The sequence below is a fragment of the Bufo bufo genome, chromosome 4, assembly GCF_905171765.1.
Source record: "Bufo bufo chromosome 4, aBufBuf1.1, whole genome shotgun sequence".
Classification (NCBI taxonomy): domain Eukaryota; kingdom Metazoa; phylum Chordata; class Amphibia; order Anura; family Bufonidae; genus Bufo; species Bufo bufo.
Genome location: NC_053392.1, coordinates 449,289,341 through 449,306,405, shown reverse-complemented (window position 1 = coordinate 449,306,405; position 17,065 = coordinate 449,289,341). Strand labels below are relative to the sequence as shown.

The 17,065-nt window shown below is 42.4% G+C and overlaps 1 protein-coding gene across 1 annotated transcript in view; it reads left to right on the top strand.

Moving 5' to 3' along the window:
- Nucleotides 1-17,065, top strand: part of LOC120999265 (pecanex-like protein 2) — a 535,756-nt gene that overhangs the window by 370,183 nt on the left and 148,508 nt on the right. Inside the window, exon 12 of the mRNA XM_040430137.1 lies at nucleotides 7,643-7,787. Within this exon, the coding sequence (XP_040286071.1) occupies nucleotides 7,643-7,787 (145 nt within the window). The remainder of the gene's footprint in view (nucleotides 1-7,642; nucleotides 7,788-17,065) is intronic.

Here is a 17,065-nt window from a genome sequence, read left to right as displayed (position 1 = left end):
TACTGTCCTGTTCTCTCTATTGGGCTTAGTGTGTGAGGCCTGGCTCATGGGTGTTTACACACTAATCTCCCCCCAGTTGGGGTTCATAACCCCTCAGGTAGTTATTACTTACCTAGTAACTGCCCAGTTACCCACTTCATCAGATGTTTGGTTTATGTATTATTTGTTTTATGAGTTGCCCTGTGTCGCCCTCTCCTGGTCACTTAGATCTTTTGCTCAGGTTAACATTTGTTCTTAATGACTGATCTAAAGATATTGTCCCTCAATGTAAATGGTATGAACACCCCACAGAAAAGGAGTCAGATCTACCATATGCTCCGGAGGGAAGGTGCAGACTTAGTCTTCCTGCAAGAGACCCATTTTAGGCACTTACATATCCCCAAAACAGTTAATAAACACTTTGCAGTTTGGCACCATGCATCCTACTCCTCAGCTGCTAGAGGTGTCTCTATTGCCTTAGGTCAGAAGGTCCCTTTTTCGTTAGAAGCCAAGTTAGCTGACCCTGATGGACGCTTTTTATTTTTAAAAGGTAAAATAGCTAACACTAAATACACTTTAGTGAATCTGTACGCTCCAAATAGTGGGCAGGTCGCCTGGCTGCTTCGCACCCTAGAGAATCTTAAAGCGTTTAGAGAAGGATACATCATTTTAGGGGGAGACCTTAATCTCACGCTAGATCCCCTGATAGATTCGACCTCCACAAGCCGCCCTACCTCAAGAAGGCAACTGAGGAGACTGCTTATTGCTCTCAGAGACCTGGGGGTCTCGGACGTTTGGCGCCTTATCCATCCTGAGGAGAAAGATTACACCTTCCACTCACAGGCGCATAATTCATACCAGCGCCTGGATTATATTTTTATTGCTAATCATTTGCTGTCCTCGGTTTTTGAGGCAAAGATAGGGAACATGGTCATATCTGACCATGCGCCTGTGAGTGTGGGGGTGAGAATCAGCGCCTTGCCTCCGAGATCCTGGGTCTGGAGACTAAATGAGACGCTCTTGGAAGAAGAGTCAAATAGAAAGGCAATTGAGATATGCCTCAAAAATTATTTTCAAGAAAACACTGGGAACCTCGCTAAAGGGACGTCACTTTGGGAAGCTCATAAAGTTGTAGTCAGAGGGGAGCTTATCAGCTTGGGATCCAGTGCCAAAAAGCGCAGGCAAAAACAACTAGATTCCCTATTACAGCAAATCTCCACACTTGAAACCCTTCACAAAAAAACTAGGACGGATGAAGTTTTACTATCACTTAAGTGCTTAAGACATAAGGTCACTGATCTTTTGAACATTAGAGCTGCAGGAGCCTTGAAGACGTTGCGCTTTAAACAATATCTCCATGGTAATAGAGGCTCCAAGTTGGTATCCAGCCTAATTAAGGGCCAGAGGAATAGGTCTTTTATTCAGGCTATTAAATCAACCTCGGGCCTCCGACTTATCAACACCCCAGCAATTGCCCAGGAGTTTTGCTCTTTTTACTCGAATTTGTATAACCTCCCAGGACCCCTTAACGCTCAGCAAATTGAGGAGCGCATGTCGGATTTTCTCAAATCCATCAACATACCGAGACTCTCAATAGACGATACGCATCGGCTGCTGCAGCCATTTACAAAAGAAGAAGTAGATAAGGTCTTAATGACTATTCCTACAGGCAAGAGCCCCGGACCTGATGGGTTCCCAATCTCTTACTATAAAAAGTATAAAGATATTTTAATCCCGCACTTTGTTGATACGTGCAATCTCCTTCTCACGGGTGGTTCCTTGACCCCGCAAGCCCAGGAAGCACACATAACAATCATCCATAAAGAAGGAAAGGATAAGGAAACATGCGGCAGTTATAGGCCGATTTCATTATTAAATACTGATTTGAAGTGGTGGGCCAAATTGCTTAATAGCAGGATGGCTGGGCTGCTCTCTGGGCTTGTGGGAGAAGAACAGGTGGGATTCGTGGCAGGTAGAGAGGGTAGACATAATGTCAGCAGAGTCATACATGCGATCACTCACTCCATCAAATTTAAATCCCCTCTTGTTCTATTAGGCACGGATGCAGAGAAGGCGTTCGATAGGGTCAGCTGGGCCTATATGAATAAGGTATTAAATGCTTTTGGTTTTCCGGACAGCTTCATTGGAGCTATCTATACATTATACTCTGCACCATCTGCGAGGGTACTGGTTAACGGCACCCTATCGAACGCCTTCCAAATTAGAAATGGCACGCGCCAGGGATGCCCTTTGTCCCCAACTCTATTTGTTCTCACCCTTGAGACGCTTCTTCTTAAGTTCCGACAGTCCCCCCTGATTAAAGGAGTGAAAATAAGCAATTACACCCATAAGATGGCCGCCTTCGCGGATGATTTGCTACTCTTGATGACTAATCCTGAAGGGGCTCTTCCGGAGGTTATGCAGATCTTTGATACCTTCGGGGTTATATCTAATTTCAAGATTAACTTTGATAAGTCGGAGGCCCTGGGTATTTCCCTCTCGACCGCTTTGCGTAATAAAGTTAAAGCTCTCACACCATTCAAATGGCCTACTCAAGCAATAAAATATTTAGGTGTAATGATACCAATGGATCCCAAGCTGTTGTTCAGACTTAACTTTCCCCCACTGCTTGCCAAGGTCACCGCTGTTCTCACTAAGAGCAGCTCTCCTTTCCTGACCTGGCTAGGAAGGAAAAATGTCCTCACCACTTATATTCTGCCGTTGATTATGTACACCTTAAGAGCCCTTCCCATCTCAATACCAGCTAGCTTCATTAACAAATTGCAATCTACCATGAGCAAATACTTATGGGACAAGGCCCACCCCAGAATGTCCTTTCGCCTTCTTTCTCGTAGAAAGAAAAATGGGGGTATCTCGTTGCCTGATCTACCGACTTATATACAGGCTATCAGTCTAGAGAGGTGGCTTAAACTGACCAGAAAAGAGACGAACTGCATGTATATTGATTTAGAGCTGGCCCTGCTAGGTAAGGAATCTTTTCATAGATTATGGACACCTGGGAGGACAGGAGAGGAACCCAAGGTGGAGAGTGAACTAACCAAGGGAATGCTCAATATACACTGCGTGCAGAATTATTAGGCAAATGAGTATTTTGACCACATCATCCTCTTTATGCATGTTGTCTTACTCCAAGCTGTATAGGCTCGAAAGCCTACTACCAATTAAGCATATTAGGTGATGTGCATCTCTGTAATGAGAAGAGGTGTGGTCTAATGACATCAACACCCTATATTAGGTGTGCATAATTATTAGGCAACTTCCTTTCCTTTGGCAAAATGGGTCAAAAGAAGGACTTGACAGGCTCAGAAAAGTCAAAAATAGTGAGATATCTTGCAGAGGGATGCAGCACTCTTAAAATTGCAAAGCTTCTGAAGCGTGATCATCGAACAATCAAGCGTTTCATTCAAAATAGTCAACAGGGTCGCAAGAAGCGTGTGGAAAAACCAAGGCGCAAAATAACTGCCCATGAACTGAGAAAAGTCAAGCGTGCAGCTGCCAAGATACCACTTGCCACCAGTTTGGCCATATTTCAGAGCTGCAACATCACTGGAGTGCCCAAAAGCACAAGGTGTGCAATACTCAGAGACATGGCCAAGGTAAGAAAGGCTAAAAGATGACCACCACTGAACAAGACACATAAGCTGAAACGTCAAGACTGGGCCAAGAAATATCTCAAGACTGATTTTTCTAAGATTTTATGGACTGATGAAATGAGAGTGAGTCTTGATGGGCCAGATGGATGGGCCCGTGGCTGGATTGGTAAAGGGCAGAGAGCTCCAGTCCGACTCAGACGCCAGCAAGGTGGAGGTGGAGTACTGGTTTGGGCTGGTATCATCAAAGATGAGCTTGTGGGGCCTTTTCGGGTTGAGGATGGAGTCAAGCTCAACTCCCAGTCCTACTGCCAGTTTCTGGAAGACACCTTCTTCAAGCAGTGGTACAGGAAGAAGTCTGCATCCTTCAAGAAAAACATGATTTATATGCAGGACAATGCTCCATCACACGCGTCCAAGTACTCCACAGCGTGGCTGGCAAGAAAGGGTATAAAAGAAGAAAATCTAATGACATGGCCACCTTGTTCACCTGATCTGAACCCCATTGAGAACCTGTGGTCCATCATCAAATGTGAGATTTACAAGGAGGGAAAACAGTACACCTCTCTGAACAGTGTCTGGGAGGCTGTGGTTGCTGCTGCACGCAATGTTGATGGTGAACAGATCAAAACACTGACAGAATCCATGGATGGCAGGCTTTTGAGTGTCCTTGCAAAGAAAGGTGGCTATATTGGTCACTGATTTGTTTTTGTTTTGTTTTTGAATGTCAGAAATTTATATTTGTGAATGTTGAGATGTTATATTGGTTTCACTGGTAAAAATAAATAATTGAAATGGGTATATATTTGTTTTTTGTTAAGTTGCCTAATAATTATGCACAGTAATAGTCACCTGCACACACAGATATCCCCCTAAAATAGCTAAAACTAAAAACAAACTAAAAACTACTTCCAAAAATATTCAGCTTTGATATTAATGAGTTTTTTGGGTTCATTGAGAACATGGTTGTTGTTCAATAATAAAATTAATCCTCAAAAATACAACTTGCCTAATAATTCTGCACTCCCTGTATGTCATAAGAATATGGCTTTAGCCTCGGCTCAGGGTAAGATATCCCCACTAGCTCCCATCTCAGTTATCCCTACGCTTATGTTCCCACAAATTAAGTCCCCATCAGATATATGGCTAGCACTTTCACATCATAGAATAGGAGACATGAAAAAGCTCCAAACCTCACCTAACTTGTACACTGCCCTCTCAGGTGACCCAGCCTCTGACAGGGACTTCATTCAGAGAAATGATTTTGAGAGTATTGGTAGACAGTTTCTGACCTCTAAGTTCATCCCAACCCCTGAACCAACGTGGCTGGAGAATTATGTTCTATTACCTAGCCTACCCCATAAATGTGTCACGCTCATCTACAGACAGATCCTATGTTCAAGGGACTCCAATGTCCCACCTTGGGTAGCAGAGTGGGAAAAAGAACTCCAACTTAAGTTTGATGAAGATGACATTAAGTGGATCCAAAAATCCTCGCATGGATTCTCCAAGTGCATAAAAATTCAGGAGAATTCAGTTAAAACTGCACTGCGGTGGTATAGAACGCCTGAATACCTCTTTAAAATCAGGATACTTTCCACAGATCTTTGCTGGAGATGTTCTGCTGCCACCGGTTCCCTATCGCACATCTGGTGGTCCTGCCCAGCCATCAGACCCTACTGGGAAGGTATTGAGGCTGCTATTAATGAAATTTGAACAATAACCCTGAAACTCTCAGCCCAGCTGATCTTGCTGTGGTTACCTACTACAGGCTTTCGCCCGGGGAAAAACAACTTAGCCACACAGCTGCTCATGGCTGCAAAACTTTTGATTCCAGTAAAATGGAGATCAACCGACTCACCATCACTGGGGATGTGGCGTGAAAGGGTCCACCAGATGTGCCAAATGGAGGAATTGATAGGTTGGACATATCACAGCAGAGATAGATTTTTGCAGCTATGGCAACCTTGGTTAAAATATAGATCAAACCTCCTCAACTCCCAGCAATGGGAATCAGAATGAGATTTGTGATGACACATACCCAATATATGTTTATACCATAATAATATTATTATTTTAGATAATATGAACAGTCTTCCATCCATCACTGAAATGAGCGATATATACTTGATACTTAGGAGTGACACAATGTTTGGGCCTTGTTCTTCCCCCTCCCATTATTGACATGTAACTGTTGTTATGTTATGTTATATTGTGTATATTTGCACTGTAAGATCGATCGCTTTAAGGGCCATTTAGCCCTAGACTAGCGGGGGTCACATCCTAGCTTGTATTGTTAGGCATTGCCTTTGATGCTTTCAAAATGTGAACGTGATGTGATACACGCTATAATATGCTTACATTATGTGACGATCTTTGTTTGCTGAATTAATAAAAAGAGATTTCAAATATTTTACCCTTATGATCTGTCAGAAGAATTGAAAAATGAAAAACACAACGGATCCTGTCTTTGGAGCATCCATAAGGGCTCTATCACAGGGTCAGCATTTTGAATCAGGATTTGATCATGATTTGAAAGCCAAAACAAGGAGTGGGCACAAAACACAGAAGACATGCAAATATTTCCATCACATGTTATCTCTGTTTTAGACCCACTCCTGTTTTTGCCTTACCAATACTGATCAAATACTGATGGAAAACACGGACCAAATACTGAACGTGTGATAGAGGCCATTAAAGTCCTGCATGCAGGGCTTCTTTTCCATCTAATTAAAAATGTTTTCAGGGGCAAATGGCCAAAACTCATGCAAATTGAGCATGAGGCCTCTATCACACGGTCAGTATTTCTCATCAGGATTTGATCATGATTTGGAAGCTGAAAGCAGGAGTGTTCCCAAACACATGATGGAGTAGGTTACAACTCGACGTCTAAGAAACACAGGCCAGCGAGCCTAGAAACTGCTTTTAACCTTTTGCAATTTAAAGGATTGAAAGTGCAAGCACTTCATAAAAAGTGAGTAGCAATTTTTCCTCACTTATACATGTAAGCTAAGAACTATATGCAACTGAATTGTATTGAGATCCCAAACACAGAAGACATCCAAATCTTCTCATCACGTGTCATCTCCGTTTTGGACCCACTCTGGTTTTTTGGCCTAACCAATACTGATCAGTTAGTAACCAAATACTGACCGTGTGAAGGCGGATGCTCAAAAGACAGGATCCTTTTTTGGGAGGTTGTTCTTGTGACAGATCAGAATAAGGGAAAAATAAACAGTGACGTCAGCACAAGATTACACCCTCTCCACTCTGTCATAGGGCCACTAATTGTATCAGCGTGTAACAGAACAGGTTCTCTAGCAATCTATTTGGAATCAGTAGACAGTGTAAAAGCAGAGCGCCTTTTCACTCTATGGAAGAATCTTGGGCCACTGTACAGCGAAGTAAATCATACCTGACACTGACATTGACCTGTAAGGATCAGTTCACATTTCAGTTATTTGGTCAGTTTTAGACCTGTAACTGACCAAATAAGTGTGAATTGAGTTTAAGAGTGATGCCGGTCACCTGCCTGTCATTCTGACACACAGTAACTGTTTCGCTACCACATCTGACTAGCTATGCATGTTACTTCAATGCACAGTGATGTACCCCAAGATAAACTCTCTCTGCAGGCTGAGAAATAGCTGATTTATAACGTGCTTCGTGACAAATTAATTCAGATCAAATCAGCTGTAAATCTCTGGAATAGCCTGCCGCAGGAGCTGGTCATAGCAAATACAGTAGATGGCTTCAAAAAAGGTTCAGATAACTTTTTATTTCAAAATAACATTGAGGCTTATAAATGTATAGACAAAATGTTATACACACCCTTTCCTTTTGGCTCAACCCTTCCTTAAAAGAAAGATGGGCGTTAATCCAGGGATTTGTTCTGATTTTCACATTGGAGTTGATTTTTTTTTTTCCCTCATAGGGTTTTCTTTTTTTTGTCTTCCCCTGGATCAATACAGGAGGATTACAGGTTGGAATCGGTGGACTTTTGGTTTTAAAAAACCTTAACAAGTTAACATGTTTTCCCATTATTCTTTTAGTTTGGATGCATTTCTTCATGGACTACATTCCTTATTTAAGGGACATTATCAAATATCCAGAGAAGAAGAATGGGTCTTTGCAGACATGGACTTATTACACACTATTGTTTCTCCAGCAATTCGAATGGCCTTAAAACTGCATCAGGTATGTATGATATGTTTAGTACTGCTACTTGTTTTATGACTTGAAAACTTAAGGGACATGGCAACCTGAAACTTACTAGGGATGCACATTTAGAAGAAATTTTAAAGGGGCTTTCTGGTACCCTGTGAACCCACCTTAATGAAACATAAACTAAAATTTTAAATATACTTACCCTCCTGTTCCAAAGTCTTGTGGATCACCTCTCGATAACCCAGTCATTTGACTCTCTTCTGAAAATACTGCTTCCTCCAATGTCACATCCTTTACCCGGTTACTATCATTGGCTATGGACAGGACATCACTTCAGCTGTGGACGGGGCCAGAACTATTCCTCTCCTTGGCTCATGTGCAAACTCTTGACTCCACCTCACCTGTGCATGCTTCAGGGAGATTAATAGTTCTGGTCCTGTCCATAGTGTAAGTGATGTTCAATCCATAGCCTACAATGGAGGTGCGCCACATGACCAGTTCAAGAGATCGATCTACACAACTTTTGAATAGTAAGCATATAACAAACTTTTTTTTACATGTAAATTTTGTGTATTCAAGGGCTCATGCACCCTACCATATGTATTTTGCGTTCCACAAAACACAGATCAGCAAAAAGAAATGGATGACATCTGTGTGACATCCGTGTTGCATCCAATTTTTCTTTGCGGATCTATTGTAACAATGCCTGTCCTTGTCCGCCAAACAGACAAGAATAGGACATGTTCTATTTTTTTGGGGAATGGAGATGCAGACATACGGAAACGTTATGCACATGGATTCATTTCAGTTTTTTTGGCAGACCCATTGGAATGAATGGTTCAGCATACGGACCTGTAAAAACACGGAATGGAAATGCAAAAAAATATGTTTGTGTGCATGAGCCCTAAAGGCGAATTTGTGGAACCTGCTGAATCGTGAAAAAACACTTTAAGGTATATAATAAATTATATAATAAAACATAATTTTTCTCAGCAATGTGGGCACATATGAACATGGGACCAACACAGATGCCTTCAGCCGCCAAGTGCACATGTAACAGGGCAGTTTCATGGGTACAAATCTGCTGAAAGATGGCCTTTAAAGGGAACCTGTCACCGGGATTTTGTGTATAGAGCTGATGACATGGGTTGCTAGATGGCCGCTAGCACATCCGCAATACCCAGTCCCCATAGCTCTCTGTGCTTTTATTGTGTAAAAAAACCGATTTGATACATATGCAAATTAACCTGAAATGAGTCCTGTGCCTGACTCATCTCACATACAGAACTCATCTCAGGTTAATTTGCATATGTATCAAATCGTTTTTTTTACACAATAAAAGCACATTGCGGATGTGCTAGCGGCCATCTAGCAACCCATGTCCTCAGCTCTATACACAAAATCCCGGTGACCGGTTCCCTTTAAGCAAAATTCTGCAACAGACATACTGTAGAATGTTCTCCTGATTTTCTGAAATGCACAATGGAAATCTACAACACTAGCAGGGGTGCCAATTTACTTTTCACCACAGGCACCAGAAAGGCTAGGAGAACCCCTGACCAATATACATAATTAAATACTAATACCATATAATTTAGAACATATAATTAAATAGCTAAATAGATTACTAGAGAGCCGCTCATACACATTACAAGTACACAGTAATGCTGGATATGAATCCAAGGATCCTGCCAGACAGACAACCAGGAATAGGTGTGGGTCAATAACACTGGCGGGACAGTCAGCTACAGGCTTACACTTGTAACAAGTATACACACACAACATTTACACACATGCATATAGCATGTACACATGCATACACATATACACAAATACATATAGCATAAATACAGCATATACACACATACATATTGCATAAATAGAGCTTATACACACAAATGGTATATATATATATATATATATATACACATACTGTATACAAGCACACATGTATGCAGCATACACAGAAACCATTGCGACACACAGCAATGGCCATGGGTCCCTTAAAGCAAATTATTTTCGAGACGCCAGTTGCAGTGAAGCAGCAAGAGCACAGGGCCCATTTTAGTGATGTAGTAGATAGTACCCAGCTGTAGGAATGCCAGACTGGTGTGGGGTGGCCTAAATGTCCCTTAATGTTGGCGCACGTGTCACGAAGCTCCTACCGGGATACGCTGGAACCCAGACGTTGTCGTCCGAAGCAGAGAAAATAGGGGGAATAATCAAGGGATTTAAAGGAATAAATTGAGTCCAGACCTTGTGATGAAGTTCAATAACAGCTTCACTTGAATAAACATTTCAGGCTTTGTCTTGGCTCCAGCAGGTATTAGCATTAACACTGGCAGGCAAACAAACTCAACTCTACTACATCTGCTCTCTGGCTTTGCTGTGCTGCCAGGCTTTTTGTAGAACTTGGCTATAGCTGTCTGCTGCAACTTCTCTCTCTATAGTCTGACTCTAGCTTAGTCCAGGGAACTATTCCTCCTGGCTTTAGAGGCTCCAAACTGTGGCCTCTACATCCAGCAAAGCTGAAGGTGCTCTAGCTGGCTTAGGCAGGACACATCCAGCAGGGAAGTGGACCTGCTTCCTTCCCCTAGCAGGGGGTGAGCTGAACTAACTCTAACTAGTCCCTCCTCTTTTTAGAGAGGGAGTGTATAATGGAAAGAAGGGTTCCATCCCCTGCAAATTTAGCACTGCCATGTTTGCTGCCATCTTCTGGTGAACCAGTTACATTACATTTGAATATAACAGTTACCAACATTAGAAATACACAGTGTTTGGACCTGAAATAAATACATAGGATGACATGTAATTAGCCTATAGGAGACAGTAGCGGGGTGCAGAGTGGTAATGGCACTCTGGGTCATTACATTCCCCCTTAAGAACCAAACTGCCCTCGGTGTGGTATATGGTCTAAGGGTACCAAGTAAGATTTAAAGTGCTGCACAAAAATATACATACATATATAGACTGTTAAGGTTACTACGGATACACACATAGCAACAGCTACCTCTAGGTTTCTGCCCTTGTGAGTAGGGAGTCTATTCACAGTTCTCCCTCTCGGTATAAACCAGTAAACCAAAATGCCTGCACAAAGCGCTCAAATACTCCACAATGTGCCCACAGTCGTATGTGGAGCGTGGGGGTATCATGTACTTTAATCCCTCCACGATACTGTGAGACACCCACAAATAGAAGAGTGGCTTCATTCTGTATTCCCTTCCAGCACCAAGGTCTAATCATGCTTTACTCTTCGTCACCTTGATGCCTTAACAGGTAGCTACAAAATTTCCTTAAGGCGGTTCACAAGGCTATATGACACACTAAATTAGGAGGCGGAGGCAATGCACTCTCATATCTCTAGGAGGACTAATACCTCCAAACACATATTAGCAGCGGGTTACCCTTGACGTTGTTAGACCTGCTTGCGACTTACCACTTGGTTTCCCTTGTGTAGCGATAATAAAATACCTAGGCTTTCTAAACTAACACAAGGTAACATAAGAACCATTAGTATTTTTGAGTCCTCAGAGGCAGTCCATATGAGCAATGAAGGTGCTAGCTATCTGGCTAACTAGATTTAGTACAAAGTCCATACAAAAGTGCATATAATCACATTGCGGCACCTGAAAAGAAATACACACAATGGGCAATATACTTGAAACATTGCTGAAACTGAAAAAGATTAGTGCAAATCATAGTGCAAATAGATAAGGCAATATTTAATGCAATCAAATAGTGCAAGAAAATCACACTAGAGTCTGTTTCTTCAATGCTTGAGGATTAAATGCACCAAACTGGAACATGTAGTGCAACAAAGTCCTTTGTAATCCAAGGGAAGTAGAAATGTCATTATTTGTAATCCAAAAGGTCGGGTAAAGTACAAAGTCCCTGAAAGGCAAAACACGAGCTTCGCATAGGATAAAATGCAGAAAAATGTCTTTCTGGGCACTTGACTTGAGCTGTCGCTCAGAACTTGATTTAAAGTCTCAGACAACCTGAGAAGGGGGGTAAAAAGGGATATGAAAATTGGGCAACCTGCGCAACTGGGGTTTTTGCAGCAAGACGGGGGTCCAGGTGGGAGTCTATTAGAAGGGAAATGGGCTCAAAGGTGACCTGGGGAACTGTCACTAAATAAAAAGAGTCCCACTAAACACAGGGGTTCTCTCCCAGCTCCATACAGTCAATTTCCTAATTGCAGGGTTGAATAGTGTTGGCCAGCCGGCCTACTCACTCATAGTGGTCAGGTGATGATGGAAAGTCTGTCTCCAGGGGGCTCCCGGAGTCCCATTCATCAGAACACAACTCTGGTACTTCTTTAACTGTGACCTTTGTAGAAGTGGGCTCCAGCCCATGATGGGGAATCCAGGTGTCTCCGTACAGCCATGCAACGCATTTTCTCCATACCAGCCTCCCACTGCATAAATGTTTGCGTCGGGGCTATGTACTCAATCCAGGAGCGTAGACGATTCTGCGAGGGCTGGTCAGGCTCCATGATGGCAATCGAAGGTTGCCATACCACAACAGGCCCATGAAACTGACTAGTGGTCTGGTAACCCACCTGCAACGAACGTGGTAGCGAACTGCGGGCATCAACTGGCAGGTGGCACTGAGACGATGGCTCCTTTTTCTCTAGGCCTCGGTTCCTCTTCCCAAGCCTCGGGTTCTGGCAGGGGGCGCATGACACCGATGACGTAGGTGCCGCATGGCCATTCAGCGGGGGTGAACTTCACATCCTCCCCCACACGGAGGTTATGCTGGGTCTCCGGCAGATAGGACCTCTTCACCGACCTCCTATTCATGAAATAGTCCCAGCCGGACTTTTCATCCCGGAGGAAACCAAATCCCTGCTCTTTAAAAAAGGAGAGGACCTTCCCTCGCCATCTCTGTAATACTGGTAGCCAGTCCAGCAGCTCATCCAACATTTTTTTGGTTAATTCTTCATAGTGCTTTTTCTTTGTGTACCTTCTTGTGACTAATGGAGCACAGCTCTTTCATCAGCGGTGTCCATATACGGCGAGGGTTCGATACCCCTACTCCTCCAGCGTGCGCCCCAGGTCTCATAATTGTGAGCCCGCTCCTCCTCAGTTTCCTCCTCGGGGTCCAGGCGTCTCTCTCTCTCAGGCTGTGATGGAGGGCGATCAGCCATGTTGGAATTCACATGTTCTCTAGCAACACTGCAGCAAGTTACCTCCTCTTCCTCCGAGGGACAGATATAAACCTCACCTTCGGGCCTGCCCCTTAGGTTCACTTCAATTAGGAGGGCGACACCACCATTTCCCGCACAGGGGGCGGTACAGGCACCGGGAGGCATAATGATAAGTATATGATGGCGCAGTAACAATTATTTTCCCATTTTCTGGAGGGGGTGTCACTCCTTTTTCCCACCGCACAGGAGGCGTTTTCCCAGTAATAGCGCAGGAAAAACAACAAGAAGGCCCTTAGGCGGCCATTTTGATTCAGTTGTCGTCCGAAGCAGAGCAAATAGGGGGAATAATCGAGGGATTTAAAGGAATAAATAGAGTTAGTTCAGCTCACCCCCTGCTAGGGGAAGGAAGCAGGTCCACATCTCTGCTGATCCTGTCCTGCCTAAGCCAGCTAGAGCACCTTCAGCTCTGCTGGATGTGGAGGCCACAGCTTGGAGCCTCTGAAGCCAGGAGGAATAGTTCCCTGGACTAAGCTAGAGTCAGACTATAGAGAGAAGTTGCAGCAGACAGCTAAAGCCAAGTTCTACAAAAGCCTGGCAGCACAGCAAAGCCAGAGAGCAACAGATGTAGTAGAGTTGAGTTTGTTTGCTTGTACAGTGTTCATTTTAGGACATGGTCAGATATCATAGTCAAGTATCAAAATAATGCTAATGTGGCACCTGACCCTGACCCCTGACCCTGACTCCTGACTCTGACTTCTGAGTTTGACTTATGCTCTTCATAGGTCAGGGTCAAAGTGAGAATGAGTTATAGATATACTATGTATTTGTATGCTAAATCACACAACCAAAGTACGTCTATTGCTGAACTTATAGCTCTGTGCCTAAAATTCTGTAAGCTAACACATTACAGTGTTATTTGAGCGCATAGCTGATAGCTCATAGGTAAAGCAATTGCCTCATACCCAGTGTTTCTGTGTTCAAAACCCCTTTAAGCCGCAATTTTTTTTTTTACATTTTATTAAGCCCTAGATAAGAGGCAAATTGAAATGATGTGTGACGCTGATATCTGACTTCCTTCACTTGTCAGGGTCACAAAAGATTTTAGGTTTACTGTGGTTTTGTATGCTACATCACATAGATGAACAAAAATCCCAAACTCATACAAGGCAAGCTGGTAGCTCAGTGGAAATGCTGTTGCCCCATGTCCAGGCTTTCTGAGTTCAAAACCCTTTTCGGTTTTGTATGCTACATCACTTGGCTGGTGAACTTGGCTGGAGTACCTCAGAGTATTTTGAGCCCTTGATTCCTGACTTTGTTGGCCAACCAGGAATCCAGATTCGCACAGTGGGCTTCACTGAATATGACTTTTTTAGGTTTTATTTCATATTACACCACCGAGTACCCTCCTATTCCGGTCATCGGGTCACCCGAATAACCCGGAAATGCTGCAAACTGCAGGTCTGAATTGACCTGCGGTTAGCAACGATTGCTGATACGGGGGGGGGGGGGGGGTGTCACAGGACCCCCTTCGGCATTGTCACAGGGTGCCTTCTGAATGATTTCAGCAGGCACACCGTTTCGATCACCGCACGCCGCGCAGCGGTGATCGGAAATACATAGGGCGTACCTGTTCGCCCTGTGTCCTTAAGGACTCTGACATCAGGGCGTACAGGTTAAAGAGGCTCTGTCACCAGAATCAACCAGATTAGGGCTCATTATGCTGATTATGTATGATAAATAGCTGCAGAGATATCTGTGTTTGTATTCATATGCAAATAAACAATTCGAGCATTCAGAGGCGGGGCTGAATATTCTGAGAAATGGCGCTGGGATTTGTGACCGTGTTTCCAGCGACATACATGTACAGCGGCTGGTATCCTACGGGTTAATAACATATTATTTATAATAGTATATGCTATTAAAGAAAAAAATATGTCTTTCTGGGGACTTCAACCTGGGATATCTACATGCAAAGCCATTAATGTAACCTCCAAGCTATAACATTACCACATGTTTTTTCTATACTTAGAAGCTATCACATAGTACTGCGATCTGTATGATCATATATTGTGTCTGTGGATAAAGCAGTAATATGTATATCAGCTTTCTGAGCAGATCTCAGTGTGGTGAAGCTATAGCACACAGTGTGTATAATACACATATATACAGTAGATATGTATAATCCAGGACACAGCTCTGTATACAGGGACTAATCAACTTTTTCAGGGGTCCCAGAAATACAGTGATTCTAGCTGATATGGAACTGCATACACACTTGAAAGAGGTGAATCAATGTATAAGCCATGTAAGATAGCGGAGGGAGAGCAGACTTACAGTAAGATAATTTGGTTTCCAGATCTGTGAAGAGGCAGCGAATCTGGCAATTCTCCTCATCAGCTATTCCAGAACACGCCCAAACTTCCTCCTGCTTGTATTTGCTGGGAGAGCTGGACCATGCCTAACCACAGTAGACTAGTGAGACCCCTAGTGGTCATATCTTTGCAGCTTATGTTTGGGTGGATGCCGACAAATAATTGCAATCAAGTAATTTACAGATCTGATAATTAGACTCCTTCCTAAGAAATAAGAATACATTATTATATTGTACAGTGTTTCAAGACAACAAAAAACAAATAAAACCTCAGTCACCTGGAAATAGATTAAGATACAGTAAATTAGTGCCCCCTTTACTATAGTGCTGCCCATGTACTCTTAATAAAGCAAATGTCTTACCACTGAGCTAAAGCTTTAGACACCAAAGGTGGTGATTTTTTTGATCTATGAGATGTAGTATACCAAAAAACACAGTAAACCTAAAATCGTTTGTGACACTGACAAGTGAAGGAAGTCAGATATCAGTGTCACACATCATTTAAATTTGCCTCTTATCTAGGGCTTAATAAAATCTAAAAAAAAGTTTAGTGGCTTAAAGGGGTTTTGAACACAGAAACACTGGGTATGAGGCAATTGCTTTACCAGTGAGCTATCAGCTATGCGCTCAAATAACACTGTAATGTGTTAGCTTACAGCATTTTAGGCACAGAGCTATAAGCTCAGCAATAGACGTACTTTGGTTGTGTGATTTGCATTACAAATACATAGTATAGTATATCTATAAATCATTCTCACTTTGACCCTGACCTATGAAAAGCATAAGTCAAACTCAGATGTGAGAGTCAAGTGTCAGAGTCAGGTGTCACATTGGCATTATTTTGATACTTGACTATGATATCTGACCATGTCCTAAAATGAACACTGTATGCCTGCCAGTGTTAATGCTAATACCTACTGGAGCCAAGACAAAGCCTGAAACGTTTATTCAAGTGAAGCTGTTATTGAACTTCATCACAAGCTCTATAGTGCTATATATTTGTAATGACAAATATATATATATATTTTTTTTTTTACACAGTACACATCAGGTGATCATCCCTCCCTTCTTCTAGCTTGTGGGCCAATGAAAAGGCTTTGTCACAGCTTTGCAACATCCCTAGCAACCAATAGAAAAGTTGCCTGCCCCTTACTATACAAGTTGCACGTATTGCGAAAAAATATGCGCATCACTACGTGAGACGTCACCATAATTGAATGTGATTTGCGATTAAGTAAATCGTAACTTATCAAATGTCTTTCTGAACTTCAGCAAAGCAGCCGAGAAGAATTTTTGATAACTTGGCTCACCTTTAATCAAGCCCAGCCAGTAGATAAGTTAACACAAATAACATCCATTTTTATGGTACAAACATGCAATAATGGTTTTAGAAATCTTTTGTCTTGAAATCTTTTGTAATAGAAAAAAAATATATAAAAAAGGAAAAATACACTTTTTTTCCCCATAATTTTCATTTTTTTCTTAAATATTTTTTAAAATATTATATCTGTCATCTAATTACAAAAGGGAAAGGTCTAAGATGCCCCGTGAAAAATAATATCAAATATATGGAGGTTGGCTCAGAAATTAATTAGTTATTTGCAGTTAGATAGGTCATTATCAGTAATAAAGTTTAAAATGGATGCAAAACAACCATTAAAAATGGATAAACAGACAGAAAAATGGATGCAAAATGGTTAAAAAATAGCCATGAAAAACTGACAGTGTGTCTGTTTTTAATGGCCACTTTTTTCATTGATGAGTGAATGTAACCTTTTGCTATGCAGT